This window comes from Desmodus rotundus, chromosome 4 (genome assembly GCF_022682495.2).
Source record: "Desmodus rotundus isolate HL8 chromosome 4, HLdesRot8A.1, whole genome shotgun sequence".
Taxonomy (NCBI): Eukaryota; Metazoa; Chordata; class Mammalia; order Chiroptera; family Phyllostomidae; genus Desmodus; species Desmodus rotundus.
Genome location: NC_071390.1, coordinates 8,243,230 through 8,258,439, shown reverse-complemented (window position 1 = coordinate 8,258,439; position 15,210 = coordinate 8,243,230). Strand labels below are relative to the sequence as shown.

The window sequence follows — 15,210 nt, the reverse complement described above, 5'->3', positions numbered from 1 at the left end:
CTCTCTGCTCTGTCCTGGCCTGGGGGGTCTGGCTGCCGCCCCACCTCCTCACACAGAACTGTGACGCTGTCCATTTGGAAAGAATGACAGAAGGACTCCTGGCACACAGTGGGTGACATTTGTACCATTCAGGACTACGCTGTGACTCCTCCAAATTAGGGACTCATGGGAACACCATCCGGCCACAACAAGGCGTGCAGTCCTGACACGTGCAGAACACGCGTGACCCTCGAGTCATCATGCTGAGAGAACCCAGGCACCGGAGGCCACACGTGGCACGACTCCATCCATCTGAAGCATCCAGACCCAGCACGTCCACAGAGACAGAAAACGAGAGGCCGCCCAGGGCTGGGCGGGGGAAGGGAAGTAGCCGTGTCTTGGGTGAGGGGTTGCCGCTGTTGGGGGCGGTGAGAAATCCTGGCACAGATAGTGGTGGTGGCTGTGCAACACGGTGAATGCACGGAGGCCCTGAACAGTGCACTTTCACATGGGTACGATGATAAAAATGGCAGCCCTACAAAATGGCTAAAGTGGTAAAATTTGTCAGGGGTATTTTTCCACAATAAAAAATAAGTCAAGTGAAATGACACACACATCCGGCCAGTTATCAGGCACCTGCTCCAGGACACACGAGGACGCCCGCCTGCTGGGGCCCTGTCTCCTTAACCCTGGGGGCACCCAGCCAAGTGCCACTGTCCTGTCGACGCCATCTCCCTGCAGGGACACTTAGGACTGTGTGGCCCCAAAGCCTGGCATTTCTGCCCACTTCCCTGCCTGCGAGATACACTGCCCACTCCAGGTTGTGCGGTCCACCAGCCTCCCGGGGCAGGGTTTTTCCCTGGTGACGGGATGCGAGTATGAGCAAGGGAGAAGGCACTCACTGGCCGCCCTGCGTCCCAGGGACCGGCCTGGGGAGCCCAGCCCTCGAAAGGCTTGTAAGTGGACTTGGAAAAGGTGCGCACTTCTAATGCTCTGAAAAGCCACCTTGGCTGGCGCAGAACTCACTCCCTGCTCCTGCTCACCGCAAGTGCTTTGTCTTAAAACCAGCTGCCTCCTGCCTGGGGCTGCAGAAGGGTGCCTGGCCCTCCCTGGCGTTGTCCCCTGAGGCTTCTATTCTCACTCAGAGAAAGGAAAATGCCTGTACTCACACCTCCGGGCAGCAAACCTGGGGCTGTATCTTTGAACATTAAAGCCTAAAGTATTACCTCACCCTACGGGGCAAGCCAGGCCATAAATGCCTCAGAAATGCAGCCCTGGAACTGTGATTTGTGGGGGGAGGGAGGGGGCTTGAGAGGCCTGGAAAACTGCCCGTTCTCTCCCAAGAGCCCATCTCCCCTCCCCTCTACCCCCATCCCCCCTAGGCAGCAGAGCTTGGCTTAGGTTGCCCAGGCTACAGAATCCTTTGGCCTTATGGAAAATACAAGAGGTCTTCACTACCTGGTGCTTGAAAGGAGGAGAAAAGCGGTCCCTTAACTTATTTTGGTTCCAAGGACCCCCCGACAAAAGGCCCCATGAGGCCAAGGCCCGACCACCTGCTGTCTCCGGAGACTCCCCAGGGGGAGGCCAACACCCGAGGCCACGGTGCCCGCTCCTCACCCACTCTCACCGTGAACATCAGCGCCAGGCTCGAAGACACAAGGAGCACCTGAAGACCAATGTGGCTCTTCCAAGGGACCCATCTGGGGACCGTCGTCCAGACCCAGGTGGGGCAGCACTTTGTGGCTGCTTGCCTCTCGAAGACCCACCCCTCCAAGAAGCCACGAGCCTCCCTCCCACCACCTCCGTTCTGCCGGAAGGGACCATTTTTGGAAAACTCCTGCCTGCTCTCAGACTTCATAAAAGTATCAGCCAGTCAGATGAACAAACTCTGTGAGAAGCTCTGGAGGCAGAAATCACATCAGGCCTCCCCTCCCCCGGAACAATCACACACACACACACACTTTCCAGGTGAACCCAGGCTGTCTTGGGTAGTTCTGAAAAGAAGTGTAATGAAGCTCGAGGTGTAAGGGGGTAGGGGGGGAAGAGGGGCCCAGAGGAGAGGAGGCAGGTTCTGGGGGCCTGTGGGTATGTAAATCTCCAAGTATCTCAGCCCCACCCGCACGTCCCCAGCCTGCCCCTCCTGGGTCTCTGTCTGGGAACAGGGTGGGCTCCCCGAGGCGCCCCCACGTCCCACCGAACACGCTGCAGCTGCAGAGCTTATCTGGGCCGGGATAGGAAGCGTGACTGAAAAGGGAAACCCTGAGACTGCCGACCACAGGCTGGTCACGGGAAGGCCTGGTGTCCATGGTGAGGATACTTAACAAAAAAGAAGAACCCGGTCTCTCGAGCTATTTTGGTAGATTTTCCAGAGCTTTGTTAACCCTGCTCTGGCTCCTGCCAGAATAGGAGCAGAAAACACCCACCCACGGGTGGGGTGGGGTTGCCCAGGTCCGTGACTTGGGCTGTGACCTGGAGGATGGCCCCAGCATCCTGCCCTCCTGCCCCAGAAGGTGCTGGAAAAGGACCCTGCTTGGGCCACGGGAGGACTCCTGGCATCAGCTCGAGGATGGCCTGGGATGGCACCCAGAGGAGCTCTCCCCAGACACCCAGGTCTGGGGCCTCCCTCCCAGCCTGGCACCAGCCGTGCCCAGTCTCCACCCCCAACAGGCTCAGGTGCAGGGGCGGCAAGTTCCCTCTCCCATCAACCCCAGAACCAGTCACTGCTCCAAGGAGCAGCAAGGGCACCAGCCCCCCGAAGCTCAGAAGGACACTGCTGTTTGTTCTGTCTCCTCGCCCTCGCCCAGCAAGCGAGCTTCAACTTTTCCCACTGGGAAAATAAAACAACAGCCCCTTTACTCACACCCTCCTATAGCTGATGACTCCCCACCCTGATTTCTTACTGAAATGCCGCAAAAGATAAGCGTGCACTGAGTCCCTGTGTTCTCCCTGCCCCCACCTGCTCCTCGCCCCACTCCGTGTGGCGTCTGCCCACTGGCTGGCTCAGCCCTTCCTCAGCACTGCTCTCCGGCCCCTGGCCCTGCTCAGCACTGCTACCCTCTCCGGGCTCTCCAGCATCTCCCCGTCTCCTCGGTCAGCTCCCATCTCTCCGCCTCCCATAAATTCTGGGGTTTCCCAGAGTTATGCCCTAGACCGACTGCTTTCCTAATCATATGCTCTCCCGAGATTTCAGTCCAACCCTCCTCCCGAGATGCTGACCAGGCAGCTGATTTCTAGACCTCCCCCCCTGCAGACGCCAAGGCAAGATGTGGTCCCCTCCTGGCCAGTGGGTCCCGCCGTCTCTACTCCAGGAAGCTGGGGACTGAGATCCCCAACACCTCCCTCACCCCGCTACCCCGCCTGTCCCCAAGCTCTGGTCACGTTGCTTCCTGTGCCCATCTCCAACAGCTGCTCCCCTCCAGCCTGTCACTCTGCCAGTGGGGACAATGGGGGAGGATGCATATGACAATTAAAGGAGCAGGCCACCACCTTTATTCATATCAGCCTCAGACAGAGAATGAGGCAAAGTAAATGATTTGAGAATATTCGAGGCTGGCTCAGGAAATGCAAAGCAGGTGGAGGGACAGTGAGTGACAACACAGAGAGCCCCAGCAACCCTAGGCACCTGCAAGGTCGGGGCAGGGGGGCGGGGGGCAACGAGAAGTGTCCAGAAACGGCAGGAATGTGGGCAATGGGCAGCAGAAAGAAGCCATTGGTCCCCCAGGTCACCGACCCCCCCAACTCTGAACATTCAGGTGATCACCTCCCTCCCCCTTCTCTCTTCTTCTCCCCTTCCTCTCGGTCCCTGAGTTTTCTTCTCTAATAAAATTGACTCAGGGGGACTGCAGAACAGAAGCAGGAAGGCGGGCAAGGACGAGAAGCCCAACTGAACACAAGGGCGAAGTGAAATTCTGCGTACAAATTCCCCAGCACGTTTTTCCCGATCTAGTCGATCAGAGATGTATCCAGGCTACACACATACTAGGCTTGCGGCCGCCAGAAAGAGATTAGAGGGTCTGGACAAAACAAACAAACGACAACAACAAAAAGCATAAACATTTCAACAGAAGGATTTAAAGATAAAGCTGAAGTCTCTGAAAAAAAGTAGGAACCAAAAGCCAAAGAGATGAAAAAAATAATGATAATAATAACATAAGAATACTTTCCATAACTGTACCTTTCCAGATTAAATGGCCCCACAAAATGCCCACACTCTGAATGAACCCCCATCCCTCCAAAGCCTCTAACTGTACAGGTTTCGAATACTAGTGATGAAAGGAAGATCCTATACTCTTCCAGAGAGAAGACAGCAAAGAAAACAAATCGGCTTCCATATAAAATACTGATTTGTAACAGAAAGGAAGACAGTGGAAAATGTCTTTAAATTTCTGAGTGAGTTTCAACCTAGAATTCATTCAGTTCTATGCTCTGTCAGATTATCAATGAAGGCAGAGAGTAGGGAAAAAATTACATTTTCATTCAACAAGATCTTTAAACGTCTACCTGCCATGTCCCCTTTCTCAAGAGGCTATTGCTGGCCGTCCTCCACTGCAGTGAGCGAGTGACTCTGACAGGAGGACCTGGGTCCAGGGAGCAGGAGAGGGGCAAAGGGAATGGCCAGCGGCAGTAAAGGAAGACCCAGGGAGCTGCGGCCAGAGGGCCCAGGAGGACTGTCCCCAGGTGAACCGGGACTGCAGCGATGAGCTGAGAGGCATGAACCCATACAACATCTTATCGAGATGCATGTTACAGGGCTATGAAAAAAAGCAAAGCAAAAAATAGTCCAGGAAGAAAAATGCAACTGTAGCATCCTCTTTGGCTCAGCTGCAAACAAGAAACAATAAATATTTTTGTAATGAAAATGCAGTACACAAGGAGGTAAGTGATACCTCCGTTATAGTAAGAGGAAGTTGGCAGATAACATCTAAACACGGTGAATGAGCAGGGAAGGAACGAGGGACCCGGCAGGCCTGAGACCACATGGAGAACAGCTGAACTCCGACTGGGCTCCGCCGGGATCGGGCCAAGTCCATGTTGAGAGGCAAAGGTTGGGGAGACACAGCCCAGATCAGAGGGAGAGTGAGCTGAGGGGTGAAGGGAACAGCCTTTCCTACTGCATCCATTGTCGAATGAATGAATTTCCTCTAAGGAGCACGTATGTCCCTTTTGGATTTTTAACTACTTTTATTTTTTAAATAAAGAGGATGGTGTTTCAGCCTTTTAGGAAAATCTTTACTATTACTTCAAATAAGAATACCAACCACTCTAAAATCCTGGATCAAGCTTCAGTGTTAAACACAATAAAAAGAACAAATACGATAAACTCCCCCCATAACTCGGTTAGCTCTGCAAGGTATTATCACACTTAAACACCGGAACAAGTCGCTCTCAGAGCTATGATTAGAAACCCTGCACCAGCCCACCACTTCCCCACCCTGACTCTCAGTTTGCTTTTGACAAAGCCGGACAGGCTGCCATATCCACTTCAGTCCTTGTCATGTAGTAAACTGGCCCAAGGTGCATGTGCTGAGGGGGGAAGGAAGGGAGGGAGGGAGGGAGGGAGGGAGGGAGGGAGGGAGGGAGGGAAGGAAGGAGGGAAGGAAGGAAGGAAGGAAGGAAGGAAGGAAGGAAGGAAGGAAGGAAGGAAGGAAGGAGGAAGGAATTCAGAGGTAGCCAAAGAAGGAACACCATGTTGGAGTTTTTGCTGAGGTTTTATAAAACATCAGTGCTGCTTGGTTTTCGAAGACAGATAGATCTCACGTGCTAATTCATGGGGGAAAGGCACTTCATAGAAAGATGTTAAACCATAAAGAAAGTGCAAACAGAGGGAACTGCTTTGAATGCTGACTGCTGAATGTGGATGCCTGGAAGGTGCTACCACCCCAGGAACTCCAAGGAGGGAGGGGACGTGGCGGGGGTGGGGGTGGCCCTCCCAAGTTCCTAGAGCCCTACCACCCCCACCACAAATGTGGAGTATCAGACCCTCCTGAACCTGGGGCTGCTTTCCTGCCTGCCAGGGGCTGAGTCGCAGCCCAGGGAGGGCACAGCACCAGCAGAATTGACTCATGTTCACCTCCCAAGTCCAAGGCTGCGACGGCAGCACCAAGTGAGAGACAGGGAGGCTAGGCCCCCACCCACGGGGGATCCTCGGGTGTCAGCTGATCTGAGTGGAAAGGGCTGGAAGTCCTGTGTACCTGGCACTGTCCCAGGCACTTGGATACACTGGGGGAGAAAAGGACCGCAAACCTCTGGAGACTGCACGTCAGAGGGAAAAGCAAGCAATACAGAAAATAAATAAAGAAATAATACAAGAGACCAGCTAAGTCAGACAGTGCTAAGGAGAGATCTGGCTGGATAAACCCAGTAAAAGGATGGAAAACAAACCAGCACAAGCCCTATTTGAAACAATGGAAGCAAAAGTGAGGTTCACATGGATCCCCCAACTGCCGTAGATCACTGTGGAGATAAACCCTCAACACACTCCAGATGTGATCAGTCTGATTGTGAAATTGTGCTGGCCGACGTCTCCCCGCGCTCCTCTCCTCCTCCGCTTCTCCAAGTGAGTGACTTTGAACTTGCTCCTGGTTTTACTTCCCCTGCAGCAGACCCACTAAGGAACTTGCAGGCCCTGGAGTCAGAGACTGGTCTGCGGGCTGGCTCTGTCTGCGGCCAGCCGGTGGCTTGGGCCAGCTGCTGCTGCATCTGTCCCACCACAGCCCCTGGGAGGACAGGCAGAGCCACAAGGCTCTGTGTGGTCACCCAGACGGGCCTGGACACCTCGGGCTCACAGCTGCTCCCTCCCTGCCAGCACCATCTGCATGCTCACACACTGCACTGAAGCCGTCACCAGGCACATTCCGCTTAGGGACACAAACCTCCAAGGAGTCAGAGTCTCGGTGTCAGGGGTGTGGGGTGCAGAGAGGGACTGCCAGATTCGGGAAGCTCTGTCTGTAGGATGTGGATGGGCCTATGCAACCTCCCGCACGGCCTTCCAGTGTTCTGCAGGTGTGGCCCCACCTGCGCGCCAGCCGCCGGCACAGCAGAGCATGACCCTGCAGCCATCCGGTCTTCCTTCAGCTCTCCTCTCCAGAAATTTCTCCCCATATTCTGTCCCCTCTTCCAGCAACACACCCCCCCCAACTCCACTTCAGGTGTCAGCTTAAAAGCCACTTCCCCTCAGGGGTGCTTTCCAGACTGCCTCCTGCCTGGGTTCCCACAGAGCCTGCACTTCCCATTTCTAGACACGTCACACTCACAAGCGGCTTCCCCTCCCGGTGCCTGTTCCCCAAAGCAGCTCGTCTGTCCCGTCCCTGTGTGTCTCCCACGCTTTTTGGAAGGCCTGGCCCTGAGCAGAAACTCCACAAAGATCTGGTGAACTCAGCTGACCTGGAAGACCCACCACCACGGTCTGCAGGGAAAATGGCTGGGTGACCTCGGAGTGCAGGTTTAGGTCCCAGCTTGGCCCAGGAGGGACCTCAACTTCCTGGTTCATCCAGGGAGGGGTGGGCTGGCCAACCTGTAGGCTCCTTTCACCTCCAACACGCAAAGAATAAGGCAGAGGAATGGACATCCGGTCTACTGCTTGACTCTGAGCTAGGGTTTCAGGTGAAGCTGGACGAATCGACTGCACAGTCCAGCATTTATGGGAGGTTGTCCCTGAGCCCTGTCCTGGGTGCTGGGTGCAGGAGAATAGTGGGCACTCCTTCCTGAGGGCTGCAGCCAACATCGTGGCCTTCCGAAGCGGACCCTCTCCCCTGCTCTCTGAGGCCGTGCCCTGCAGGAGGCTCAGGCAAAGTCGTTCTCCGACAAAAGGAAATGCCCTGGAAGGCGCTCTAGGCTGACCTAGGAAATACAACCTACAGGGAACCTATCTCAGAATCCATCCTTGCCCCTGTGAAGAGGAGGGCCCCCTGGTTCCACCTTAGGGAAAGTGTGTCTGGGTCTCCAAGAGCCTCTGAAGAAACTGGTGATGAGCATTTTCCAAGCCGTGGTCGGCAAACACGTAGTGAGTGCTGGCCGCGGGGAGTCGGGCCTTGGAGACAGATGCTCAGTAACTGGCAGCCCACCTCTGCCCAGGGGTGTGTCCTGCTGGCCGGAAAGGCTTAACTTTTTCTTTAAAAATTAGTTTGAACCCTTATAGAATCAGATGGGTTCACTCGAGAATCCAAACGTCCAGCTTCTCTGAACAAACTGGCAGCACTGGGCTGAAGACGGGATTAGACGTGTCAGGAGGAAAGGCCCCTCAGGGTTCTGGGCGCAGGGGTGGGCAGGTGAAGACCAAGGTGGGCAGAACTCGAAGCAGTGACAGCCCAGATCACCACAGACCCCCAAAGCGTTTGCTGCCAAAGTCGGCTCAACCAGCTGCAGCCGCTGCAGGCAGGCCAGCTGCCCCCGGTCCCCGACAGCCTCACACCAACGGCCTCGCTCATGTACCTTACTCACTGGACTCTGTTGGCATTTCGCGGGTAGCCTCTTAGAAATACACAGGCACCGGCCTCCTAAACCTTCCCAGTCCCCGGGCCTCCTTCCCCATAATCTCTTCCAGCCCGCCTGATACCCAACCTGCAGCTGCAGAAATGCTGGCTGACATTGGAAGTAAAGGCTACCCCCGCAAAGAGCACAATCCACCCAGGAGAACAGTCAGAAACGTTTTAAGTGGGATGCCTGCCAACTCCGGGATGTTTCGTAAAGATATACTGAATAATTGACGATCCATCGGAGGCACCCTGCTTTTATTGCCACATCTGCTTATCACTTCACTTCCTCCGTACAAAATGCCGGCGTGCCCCACTCCGGGGGCCGCATCCTCGTGATCTATTCACGCAGAAATAAATCGCTCACGATGATGAACTCTAAAGGACATAAATTGTTAGTTTCGCTTTCCGTGTTTGTCCGTCTGCACAGCTCCATTTAAACATGGGTTAAAACCCTCTGACTAAAATTATGCATCTTTGAGCAACACAAGGTACCTAACCTGAAGCTTCAATCTTCCCTCAAATCCAAATGGATCTGATTTCTCAAGGCAATTTCAAAATAGACTGGAATAGCAGCTGTAAGTTTATAAGGAGAGAGAAATAAATTACGGAGAACATAATTATAAAGTGGAAGACATACCTGTTTCTTATCTTGCGTTTTCTTAAAATCTTCACATGCTAGCCAAAATAAAACATTTTCTTCACTGAATTCCTTTTTTAAAAATTCCTATAAATACAGAGAAGAAAAATATAAAACAGTATTCTACTTAAAAAAAAAAACACACAAATAAATAATGCATTTCCCTTCAAGGATCAATTTGGCAAAATCCAAAAAATGAGCAGGAAAACTTTGCCCTGAAAAACCAAGCTCAAGTTTCACGTTAAAGCCAGAATGGCTTCGGCGTTGCAGGAAGAGTAAAAATGAAGCAAGCGTCCCCTCACGATTCTAAGCGGACAATAAATTACCAAAAAGTAAATTGAAGTGGAGGAAACATTCCTTCCTTCCAGACAGTGTTTAAACAAAGTACATTCTTCTAAAAGCAGGTCCATTTTTTTTTTTTTAACAAAACAAAAACATAGTCAGCATGTCCAAAACCATCCCAGTGAGAACTATTTTAAGCTGGAGGTGTATATTTTTCCCTTTTGGCGGATGTGGAGGGTTAGTGGCACAGAGAAGCGTCCTGCAGGAGATCTAGACAGAGCTCACAGTGGCCTGGTGTCCAGCAACAGTAATAGCCCGCCTTCCACCCCCTCCCTGGGTGCTGAAGGATCCACAGCCCGAGGGCTTGCTCTGGCCTGACCCCGGACTTAAGGACAGACTTCGGGGGAACTCAGGCAGACACAGGGCATTCTTCAAACTCACACGAGCTGCCTCTAACCGACACCTGTGACTGCTGCTGGCCAAAAAAGTCATTTCTAGGCAGCACCACCGCTTCCCCATCCCTCAGCCTGCTCTTGAAGTTCACCTTCACTTTGCCAGTTGTTGTCTAGCCTGTCTCACTCTGTTAATCAGCCCAATACACAAAAGAACAAAATACACGAAAGACCCAGACCGCCCCTCCTGGGTAGCACAGAGCTGGACATTCTTTGTAGATGCTGTCAGTAAACATGGTATCTCTTCCCCAGCGCCCCCGCCACCCCAAACCCAGCCATATGACACCCAGGAACGGTCTGCGCACCGCCCTGGGTGCTGGGCCCTGGCTACCCAGGAAAGCCTTTCCACCTTGGCATTGACAGGTGAGACGTTCTTGTTCTCTCAAGTTGGGGCAGTGCTAAAAACTGGCCTGTGCTCTCCCCACACGCATCTGAACTTCACGTGTCAAACCCATCCCATCAACAATGAAAAAGGCAAACCCGAAATCTTTTCACGCCTTCTGGGTCTTCGAGCAGATTCTCCAGGGAGGCCGCCCATTTGGCTGTGCTCTTGGGGTGCTGGTGGCCGCTGCTGGAGCTCCCGTCACTGTCGTGAATGTCTGCAAAGCAAAGTGAGACTGCGGAGCTGGTCCAGAGATACATTTACCGATATCTGCATACAAGGGTCGTCGTCGTCATCGCCCCTATTGTGGCTGACCGCTATTAAGTGACGTGCTAGAATCTGTTTTGGGTGCTGAACCCAGTGAACCACGCTTGCCCTGACAACAAACAGCCTTATGAAGCGGGTGCTCCCATTTCCCCCATTTTGCAGGTGAGGAAAACTGAGGCTCAGAGCGATGAAAGGATGTGTCATTTCCCGACACTCCCCTTACATCCTTTCTGCACCCCTGTGTCCCCCGGCCAAGTGCGGGCAGCCCACAGGTCTGACTCAAGCCCTCCTCCCAGGCACCTTGGCTCCAAAGAGGCCCTTTCCCCGCTGCACTTTCTGCACCCCTGCATAACCATCATGCTGAGTCGTGACTACGTGCACGGCTGACTCTTACTCGGCGGAAAGCTCCTGTACACCTCATCCCATATCCCCAGCACGTAGTTCCTAGCCTGGCACACTCATAAAAGCATGTGCCAGGGTCGGCACGATGGTGGGTCAAGGGAGGCACTGACCGCAGGTGCAAAATGTAAGGAGGTGGCCAAAACACTCGAGCCTCAAGAGAAATGATATGTTCATGCAGTATTTTGAAAAATAAAAATTAATGCAAAACATTCCATTATGAGCAAAAGACCGACATTTTACATAAAGACAGGATTATTATTATTATTGTTATTATTATTATTATTGCCGATTTTTCCTCTTGCCCCAGGCTCCAACATCACTTGGCATCACACTGTCGACTACGTGAGCAGCCTGAATGAATGACTGGCCCCGTCCCTGCCCGTCCGCTGCACTCTCTTATTGCAGACACCTGACAAGCCTCTTGACTGAAGGAGAGGGGACAGGGGACCGCCGGCTTGGCCTGGAGGAGGAAGTGACAACACAAACACATCTCATTCTGCAGAATGTGGCCCCTTCCTAAAGTCAAAGGAAAACCAGGAAATGTCCCTTGGGATGGGCCCACCTTCCACACCCAGTTTGGCCAATTCGAACTGTGTGACCGCGGGCACCATTCTGCGTGTGAAATAAAGATGACCCCCTGTGTCTCAGGATGTCCAGAAAGATGTTAGTTCCTCTATCCCCTTCCTTACCATAATGGCCCATCACGTGAACTGCCTTTGTCGCTAATACTTTTTTCTCCGTTGCCTTTTTTTTTCAAAGTAGAGACACATTTCTATTTTTTAAAAAAGGCTTGAATGTAGGAGGAAATAAGCTTTTAATTAAGAAATCAGTTAAATCAGGGGTGGGGGGGTACATTTTGTAAAGTATATGATTGTCTAACCCCTGTGCTGTCAGTTGAAACTAATACAGAATATTGAATGTAAACTGGAATTGAGAAATAAAAAATAATAAAATAAAAGACATCAGCCAAGCAAATCATCTTAAAAGGATAAGTGAAAAAGTCTTAAAAATGTTAACTGCTACAAATAACTAGGGGCCATACAGTTTTACTGTTCTGGAAGGAGAGTTGTATCAGAATACGTTGGATGTAACAGTAACTCAGCTTCCGTGACCTCTCGTGTTCTATTGGGAGGTCAACACATTTCTCAAGCAGCTGAGACTCCTTCTCCCAGCATCTGGGAAAACTACCTGGATTTTAGTCATTCTCGGGCTGACTCCAGCTAAACAGAGCAGAGGCCGTGACCCCAGAGGAGGGCTGTTTCAGTAGGCAGTGGGGATGGAGCACGCAAGGGAGTGATTTGGGACAACTCCATCCTTCTAACTGAGATGCACACTCACTCGAACGCGTCACAAATGGATCTGACGCTTCTCTAAAGTGAACCTTCGGTCTGTGGATATCAGATTAGTCTTCTGCTGTCTCTGCAAAGGCAAGCTAGCATGGCACGCCTCTGAACACGGAGTTTCCTCCCAACGCAGTGTAAATCGAATGAGGAGATCGTTATTATAAGACATTTCTGCGGCAGGGTTCACTCCGCCAAGCATTTCACTAATTTACCCAGAGGACACAGTTTGACAGTTGACCCATTTCCCCAGCAGATCCTCTCTTAAGTAAATAAATGTAGAGACACAAGTTCGCTGTCCCGGGAACACTCTTTCTCAGGCAGCTGCACATTTCTCTTGCTGTTGCAGAACCTGGGTCCTCAGTTTTCAACCTTGGCTTCCATGGGTTCTAAAGCTCTTGACATTCTTCTCTATAATAAACCAAACCACATTGGGGTTTTCACTGACTTGCTCTCATGCAAATAAATACACTCGGTGGATTCCCACTTAGCCAAAGAGTGCCATGTTTAACCAGACCTCCTAGTTAACAAGGAGGTAAGGCGGCTGTCCCCAGAGTGGGCAACTGCCACCTCCCCCCACCCTCTATTTCATACTCTAATCCTTTTTTGCACGTTAGGTTTCTGTGCCAGCTTTCATTTGCACAAAAAGCTTTAAAGTTCAAAATCCACTAATCTAACCTAGTCGCTTTACGTTCTATAGCCTGGGAAATAAAAGTCCAGAGGGTAAATGACTCATCCAAGGTGAGCCAGCTAAGGAACAGCTGGATGGAACCTCATTGTCTCTCAGTTTTGATAAAGGCTTTGGCTATGCTTTTTTCACCATGATCCTTCTTGACTGGTATTAAGATAAGAGATAGACAGATAGATAGATCTGGATAGATTGCCATTTGCAAACTCCATTCACTTAACAGTGTCTCTCTTTTCAGGCCCTTATCCCCACCTCCAAAGACACTGAGCAGAGGCCCATCCCATCCGGCACTGCCCTAGAGATGGCCCCTTCACTTGGGGCATTTCCTTTCTCAGGGTCTGTCCCCCTACTCAGCAGACAGCCGCTGTTTTCTCATGTACGGGGTTGGCCAAAAAGTTCATTTGTTTTTTTCTGTAAGATGGCTCCAGGAGCACTTAGTTGTCTTTGATTTCACTCCAAACAGCTTTGTTAGATTGTATTGTGACAGCTGCCATATCAGCATGCATTTTAAAAAAACATCAGAATTGGTGAATTTTTCTGCAGCCATTTTAATATTGAAGATGGAAGAAAATACACATTTTCAGCATCCTATGCTTTATTATTTCAAGAAAGGTAAAAACACAACTGAAATGCAAAAAAAAAAAAGATTTGTATAGTGTATGGAGAAGGTGCTGTGACTGGTCGAATGTGTCAAAAGTGGTTTGCGAAGTTTCGTGCTGGAGATTTCTCATTGGACGACGCTCCACAGTCAGGTAGGCCAGGTGAAGTTGATAGCGATCAAATCGAGACATTAACTGAGAACAATCAACGTTATACCACGTGGGAGAAAGCCGACATACTGAACATATCCAATGAAGTTATTGGTGAAAATAAAAATGTGTTTTCTATTTTATGGAAAGGATCATATGGACGTTTTGGCCAACCCAATATATAAGGGCTTCCCTAAGCCACCTCGGTTCACTTTAAATGTTCTAATCAGTCCAATAATGTGCAGGAGAAAGAAATAACCTTTCTCCATAGCAAGCAGGTTTACTATCTGGATTTAATATTAAAGCAAAACCCAGCTTCCCAACTCCTGGCACTTGGGTGGTCTTCTTTCCTTTTTCATTGATAAACTTTTCATTTTAGATGGATTATACAAGAAGGTAGGTTTGGAATGCACAGGTAGAAAAAAGTTACATATTTTTATAAGAGCAGCTTTGAGAACTTCAAGCTTAGTAAGGAGCTTTTGGTGATAAAATTCGTTTCCCTTTTGTCCAGCTCTGTTTACTTTTTATGGTTGTTTAGTGTAATTGTAAAACATTTTTGTAATGAAAAAAAAAAACGGTTTTGTACCTCATGGGCTCTTGAAAGCACTTTAGATCTTCAGATTTTTGCAGGCACAATACTTATTTTTCAATAAATTTATCTTCAGATTAATCTGCCATTAGCGAATCATAAACACAAATTATTTACAGTGTTTTGGGTGCTGTTCTGAGCTTTTGGCATAGGCTACCTCATTCAGTCCTCACAATGACCCGCTGATGCAGTTCATAGTATTCCCACCTCACAGATAAGGAAACTGAGGCACAGTAATCTGCAAGGTCGCCCAGCTAGGAAATGGGAATCATGGTCAAGCACGACAGCCCTGCTGCAGAGTGCACGCCCTTTACCCCGAGACCCTACTGTCTTTTTTTATTTTTGTTGTCTGCTGACCTTCACACTCACAGAGGCCAGAACATGACGGCCTTGAAGAGACACTCACACTGTGGGAGAGGACTGGGAAAAACTGGGTGAAAGTCCAATTCTGCACAAAAACTCCTCTAAGACTCTGCCAGAATTATCTAGCACGCAAACACATGTACATACGCTTTCCATTTACATCCCTGCTGCTCTACGTGGTTTCTGGCTTCAGGAAAAGCCATTCTTTCAAAGACGGTGCAGCCTCCAGTTGCAGATGGCTGAGGCCGGGTGCTCGCAGCATACTGCATCGTGCATTATTTATAGAGGCTATGATGTCACATCTACCAGAGACCTTCTCCCCACATTAATTCCGTGGACATGCATACTCAAAAGGCACCTGTGATTGACTGCTTACAATATACATTCTTGCTGTTCGCCTGCAGCAAGATCTGGGCGGTGCTCCTGATTGACAGTCTCCCCGAGTCAAATAATATGGTAGCAAAATCTCAATATCCAGCTTCCTCAACAGCGGAGTCCACTTCCACCCTCAAAGGGTCCATCCCAAGCACCCCTAACACTGATAGTCTATTAAAGCAAATAAACATCCAAGCCCAGGAAAAGGCAGAAGTGTTAACCCTAACTTCT

At 50.7% G+C, this 15,210-nt stretch overlaps 1 protein-coding gene across 1 annotated transcript in view; it reads right to left on the bottom strand.

Annotated features, from left to right (window-relative positions):
• The window catches only part of RGS10 (regulator of G protein signaling 10), a 33,672-nt gene that overhangs the window by 12,326 nt on the left and 6,136 nt on the right, over positions 1–15,210 (bottom strand). The window contains exons 2-3 of the mRNA XM_024555417.3: positions 10,305–10,423; positions 9,091–9,177 (exon numbers count right to left, since the gene is read on the bottom strand). Coding sequence (XP_024411185.1) covers positions 9,091–9,177; positions 10,305–10,423 — 206 coding nt within the window. The remainder of the gene's footprint in view (positions 1–9,090; positions 9,178–10,304; positions 10,424–15,210) is intronic.